The sequence below is a fragment of the Propithecus coquereli genome, unplaced genomic scaffold, assembly GCF_000956105.1.
Source record: "Propithecus coquereli isolate 6110/MARCELLA unplaced genomic scaffold, Pcoq_1.0 Scaffold27, whole genome shotgun sequence".
Taxonomy (NCBI): Eukaryota; Metazoa; Chordata; class Mammalia; order Primates; family Indriidae; genus Propithecus; species Propithecus coquereli.
Window position 1 is genome coordinate 8,007,747 of NW_012148285.1, and position 6,523 is coordinate 8,014,269.

Below are 6,523 nucleotides of genomic sequence, written 5' to 3' on the forward strand. Positions count from 1 at the left end.
GGATTGTTTGAGCTCAGGAGTTCGAGACCAGCCTGAGCAAGAGCGAGACCCCGTCTCTACTAAAAATAGAAAGAAATTAATCGGACAACTAAAACTATATAGAAAAAATTAGCCGGGCATGGTGGCGCATGCCTGTAGTCCCAGCTAGCCGGGAGGTTGAGGCAGGAGGATCGCTTGAGCCCAGGAGTCTGAGGTTGCTGTGAGCTAGGCTGACGCCACGGCACTCACTCTAGCCCGGGAGGCTGAGGCAGGAGGATCGCTTGAGCCCAGGAGTCTGAGGTTGCTGTGAGCTAGGCTGACGCCACGGCACTCACTCTAGCCGGGGCAACAGAGTGAGACTCTGCCTCAAAAAAAAAAACAAAAACAAAACACCAGTACAACCTCAATGCTGTAGACTCCTTTCCTTCACAGCACAAAGATTTCAGGAGTGCCAGGCAGGGTGCTGAGCAGTGGGGGAGCGAGGCTGAATCGGGAGGGATGCTCCGAAGAGATGCAGACAAGTCGATCAACTCGTACAGTGAAATCACAGTGACTAGCACAGACATGGTGCCTACCGCATGCCAGGCGCTTGTTCAGGTAGTGTGCCTACATTAACTCAAATAATCCTCATGGCAGCCATTCTTGTCCCCATTCTACAAACAAGGAGACTGAGGCACAGAGAGGCTAAGAAAGTTGTCCAAGGTCACAGAGGATTCACACTCACGCAGTCGGGCTCAGAGTCTGTGCTTCTACCCGCAATGTGTAGGGCAGAAGACGCGATGACGCGGTCCGGGATGCGGTGGCCACCCAGAGGTAATGAGTGCAAATACACCGCGGGGGTCAGGAGGCTTCCTGGAGGAAGCGACTTTCGAGCTAAGTTCCAGAGCAGGGGTCTGCAAAACTGCAACCTGTAGGCCAAATCCAGCCCCCTGCCTGGTTCTGTAAATAAAGTTTTATTGGAACACAGCCACGCTCGTTTGTGTACATACTGCCCACAGCTGCTTTTGCAATACCTGGGCAGAAACCATATGGCCTGCAAAGTGGACAACATTTATCACCTGGCCCTTTACAGAAAAATTTTGCCAGCCCTGTTCTAAAGGGTTAATAGGCGGGTGTTCAGTGAAGGACGGAGGGAAGGCGCACAAGGCCTTCTCCAGGTGTCTCACCCCCGCTTCCCTCTCCCATCTGATAACCCTGCCTCAGCGCGGGTCTCCCCAGCTCCCTATCCACCTGTTCTGGGTGTAAATGTCCCCTGCCCGTCTACTCCACCCAGCATTGGCACCCCCAGAAATCTCTGGCTCACCCCCTTGTTTCTCCCCTCATAATGCTGCAGTGATTTCGTAGAAACCCATTTCATCTGTTTTGGGAGACCAGGCCAAAGGGTGGCAGGGGTGGGTGGGCTGAAGCTGCCCCTGTAATTTCCATCAGACCTGCCTACAGCCCCTAACCCTCCCCAAATATGCACACAATAAAAGGAGGGCTCTTTGCAAAGACAGACGCAAGGCTAGTCTGCTGCCTGCCCCCCGCCCCCACCCGGACTGCCATCCCTAAGTCCTTCCTGGGTATAAATTTTGCAGGCACCACTGTCCCCCAAGCAGAATGTAAGTCCCCAGAGGATGGAGACCATCTTCGCACGGCTCCTCATTTTGTTCCTTGTGGCACGGCGTCTGGCACCCAGAAGGCACCCGCATTAACACAAGCAGGGAGGAACCCAGAGGCACGGCCAGTCGGATAAGAGAGTGGCCCAGAGGGCATGTTGGTGTGGGACTAGCAGACAGATGACAGCACTGGGGAGTCCTGCCAACTCCCCAAATTCCAAAAGCACCCCAGCCCTCAGCAGGGGATCATTATACTGTTGAGGCCTTTGGAAGTCAAAGGTCACCGTTCCAAAGGTGCCGATGTGGGTGGAGATGTGCAGGGACGACGGGCTCCGGGGTTCCTTGATCTACACCGGTCACGCTCTGCCACGTGGGCCTCACGTGGAGAACGAGGGGCCCTGGGAGCACCGGCAGCCTCTTGGGGGCCGTGGTGACAGCCGGACCGAGCTCCAGGCTCCATCTCCAGTGAGCCAGGGAGGACAGACCCCAGATGCTCGAACCACCCCCTCCCCCTGTAGGCAGCTCACGGCCCCTCCCCGTTCTGGAGTGGACAGGATTGTAGACCTCGGGATGGACGGGACCGTTTTGGTAGCAGGAGTGGGGGCAGCTGGGCCCAGATGCTGCTAAGGCTCGCGGGAGGAAGGCGCGGCTTTAGCAGAGGAGACGAAAGTCCCCGGACACATCTGCTCACCTTCACCAGCTGTGTCTGCAGCTTATTCTTCACGTCCATCACCTCCGAGATGCGGGCGTTGAAGGCCAGATTGGTGTCCGTGAACTGCTTCCACATCTGATCCGACAAGGTCTCAAAGAGGTGCTCCGCCTCCTCCCGCAGCCGGATGGAGTTGGCCCGCATGTTCTGAGAGTGCCTGATGTTGTCGTTGCTGAACTTGGCCCAGGTCTCAGGCACCGAGACCCTGCAGAGATACAACGGCAAATTTAATGCAGGTGAGGAATGGCGGGGTGGGGGGTAGGTGCTGGCAAGTCTTAGAGACATCCAAATCCAGGGTTTCTCAGCCTTGGCGGTCTTGGCATTTGGGTTGGGAACATTCTCTGTTGTGGGGGGAGGAGGATGCTCTGTGCATTGTAGGATGTTTAGCAGCCTCCCTGACCTCACCCACTAGATGCCAGCGGCACCTCCCGCCAGTTGTGACAACCAAAAATGTCTCCAGACATTGGCAATTGTCCCCTGGGCAAGGGGGCACAGTCTCCCCGTTAAGAACCACTGTCCCGATCCAAACTCCTCATTTCACAGGGGCGGCAAGAGCAGTCTAGAGACAGCAGCTGGTTTTCACGAGGCCACTCAGTGACTCGGTAGGAGAGGAGGGTTCCTTCCCCTCCGAACACTCTTCCCCTAACACGCCCTCCACCACCAAAAACACGGACAGGCCGAGACGCGAGCATTGGGCACAGTGGTGGCTCAGTGTCCCTCCAACTCGGTGCTGAGCACGTGGCCATGCTACTTTTGCTGACTTACTCGTCCATCAAGTGTTTTCTGAACACCTGCCACATGCCAAGCATTGTTCCGGGCCATTGGGATAGAGCCATGAACAAGAAGGGCAACATCCCCGTCCTCATGGTGATGAATTTCCAGAGGCGGGAGACCCACAACAAACAAAGAGATATTTACACAAGGTGCCACGTGCTAGGAAGGGATTTAGAAGCAGGAGGACGAGAGAGAGACCAGTGGAGTGGGGCTGTTACGCGTCGGGCAGAGTGGTGAAAGGGACTAGATGGAATGAATACTCGGACAAATGCTGCGGAAATCAGGGATTAGAAAATGCAGGACGCTGTCCTCACTTCAGCTGTGAAAGGCAAGAAGAAAGTGGACGGTACGTATTACAGGAGCCCCAGGAGAGGAGGAGCCACGCTGGACCACCGTCCCTGGGAGTGAGGGAGGGAGAAAAAATCACAGACATCACCCCCGTACCACCCTCCATCTTCTGTCGTTGCCCCTTCTGGCTGAACCCATCAGGAAAGCGAAGAGAGCCCAGGAGAGGCCACCTGCAGGGGACAGCCTCCTCCGCAGCACACACAGCAGGGCAGCTGGAGAGTGGATGGGGGAGAAGTGGAGACGGACACACGCCACATTAGCAAGCGCAGGCAGGGAAGGCTTCTCAGAGGTGGCGACACGGAAGGAACTCCTCAGTCTAGACCACACAGAGCTCTTCCCGGCAGAGCACGTACACCCCTGCAACAAGCAACCGGGAGACCACTTGGTGTTTTCTCCTCCGGGAAGCCTTTCAGGAAGGGGATGCGTTTCTGGTTTCAGGTTCTGGCTAAACCAGACTAGATCACTTCTCAAGGTTTTTTTTCTTCTGTCCTAGAAGTCTCCAGGTATTAAATAACGCAGATTTTTAGTCTTAGGCGGGAGGTAAAAAGGAACTCAGTTTTCGGACTGGAGACGGGAGAGGGCATTGAGTCTGGTTCAGAGCTTTCATTCGACCAAGACCCAAGGCTCAGAGAGGTGAAGCATCTTGTCCAGGGTTGCACGACTACTCACATCCCGGGACACCGTGGAAGGGGGAGAGGCCAAGGACCGCAGATAGAAGCCTGCAGATTGACTCTGAGCCTGTCTGTCAGTGCTGAACGGGGCACTGTCAACGTCAAGAACAGCAACCTCTGAGCCCTTGCCCTCCCCTGGAGCAGACAGCTGAGCTCCCCAGAGAAAATAACCGGCTTAATCACATTGTCCCTGGGGGGAATTTGCCAAAGACAGCCTGTCCACTCGGCAGGCAGTGTGTCTCAGTAGGGAAGATGTGCTTTCTGGAGCCTATGTCCTCTAAACACAGAGGGGACAGCAGGCTTTGCTGGGCAGGCAGGAAGCCACCCAAGCTTGTGTAAAACACACAAGCTCAGTATCCAATGTAGGTGCAGACTGTGGCTCTGACATTTGCTGTGTAAGCTTGAGTCAGTTGCTTCACCTTTCTGAGCCTTAGTTTCCTCATGGTAAAATGGGAATAAGAATTGTACCCATCCCCAGGGTTGCTGAGTGACTAAATGTGAGCCCCTATCACAGCACTGGACACACAGTAAGCACTTGCTGAATGTTTATCACTCGTGAGACGCTGCCCGTGACACCCTCAGCACACACCTAGCACATAGCAAATGTCAGGTGAAAAGTACGTGCTGTCACCATCATCACCATCGCCATCACTGGTTAATCCGTAGCAACGAGAACGGCAGTGAATACAGCTACTGCAATTCAGACGGTCACTGAACGTTCTCGTCAATCTGCCCAGACATGGCCCTGCTTTAAGAAAACCCCAGATAAGCTAGCACATCTGGGGAGCAATTAGTCACCACAAACAGCAGCTCCCTCTTTCCAGATGGAGTCGTGGATGAGGGACTTTAAATAGCAGCCCCTCCTGCGCACGGAAACCAGCGTCTGCCAGCCAGCCCGGCCGCCACGTTTTGGGGGAGGCATCTGTTTGGGAAGAGAGACCCTCTGGACTCCCTGTGCAGGTGAGAAGGGCAAAGTCTCCAAAGTCCTGCTCACCTTGCCAGGGCCATGGGGGAGTCCACCTTGTCAGGAAGAGGAAGAGCGTCCCCAGGAGCTGTCGTTGACAGAAATCCCAAAGGGTCATCTCAACACTTTGAGATTTGCTAAGATCCAGAAAGTGACCCCAGACTTGGGCCAAGGAGACTGCCAAGGAACTTCTCCCTTCTCTCTTCCCTCCCTTCCTCCCTTTGGTTCTCCTTCCCTTCCTTCCCCTTGCCATTCGTTCTTTCATTCAGTAACGATTTATTGCGTGTCTCTGCACACCAAGCATAGTTCTATGTGCAAGAGATTTAAAGGGGGGGGGCGGTCCAGGAGAGACAGACCTCGGACTGCCACTTGGGAAAGCGTGTCTTAGCTCTGCATGTAATGCCGTAATGCTGTGACATGCCCACACAAGTGCCAGGCACACAGGAGGCACTTACCCTGTAGCCTCCATGACAAAAAAATGAGGTCACACGGCAAGCACTCAGTAAGTGTTGGCTGTTACCATTCCACGCCAGGCTCTGTGCTTACAACTTCACACGCCCACCTTTTCATACTCACAGCAGCCCTGGGAAGCAGGTACTGTTTTTTTTCCGGTGGTAGAGATGCAGAAAAGGGCCCAAAGGGATGAAGTAACCTGCTCAGTGTTAGCGCAGAGCCTGGCTCCAGAATCCACTCTCTTAAACCACTAGGGCCAATGGGTGTCAGCTGGCCCTCCCAGCCGAGCTTGTCACTTTGTTTCAGAATCATTTTTTTTTTTTTTTGAGACAGAGTCTTGCTCTATTGCCCTGGCTACAGTGCCCTGGCGTCAGCCTAGCTCACAGCAACCTCCAACTCCTGAGCTCAATCAATCCTCCTGCCTCAGCCTCCCGAGTAGCTGCACCACCACGCCCAGCTAATTTTTCTATTTTTAGTAGAGACGGGGGTCTCGCTCTTGCTCAAGCTGGTCTCGAACTCCTGAGCTCAAGCGATCCTCCCACCTCGGCCTCCCAGAGTGCTAGGATTACAGGCGTGAGCCACCGCGCCCGGCCTGTTTCAGAATTTGTTTGATGGAATTGCTGAGCACTGGTGGCCGTGTGGCCCTCCCTAAGCCAACCGCATGCTCCCTCCTGAAATTTGGGTCTCAAGAAAAGTGGGGCCAGGATGGAAAGCCGGAGACGCTACAGCTGATTAGCTCCCATGCCCTAGCTCGCTCAAACTGCCAGAACCTTCCCCTCCAGGCTTCTCCTTGAGTTTGTGCTCCCCTCACAGCCTTCTGGTAAATTCTATCTTATCTTAAGTTAGACTTGGATTCTACACTTGCTTGCAACAGAGGATCCTCCTTCAACCACCGCCTCTCACCTGACCGGTGCATGGTACCTCCTCATGGTTCCTTGGTAGGAGCGGAAACTCCCGCTCCAGTGGGAAGCAGCCAGGGACGGGGACAAAGCCCGATACTCACGTGCCGTCGACTTTCTCCACGCCA

At 54.7% G+C, this 6,523-nt stretch overlaps 1 protein-coding gene across 1 annotated transcript in view; it reads right to left on the reverse strand.

The window, feature by feature from the left end:
* The window catches only part of TEKT5 (tektin 5), a 41,870-nt gene that overhangs the window by 27,066 nt on the left and 8,281 nt on the right, over positions 1-6,523 (reverse strand). The window contains exon 5 of the mRNA XM_012647608.1: positions 2,269-2,491. Coding sequence (XP_012503062.1) covers positions 2,269-2,491 — 223 coding nt within the window. The remainder of the gene's footprint in view (positions 1-2,268; positions 2,492-6,523) is intronic.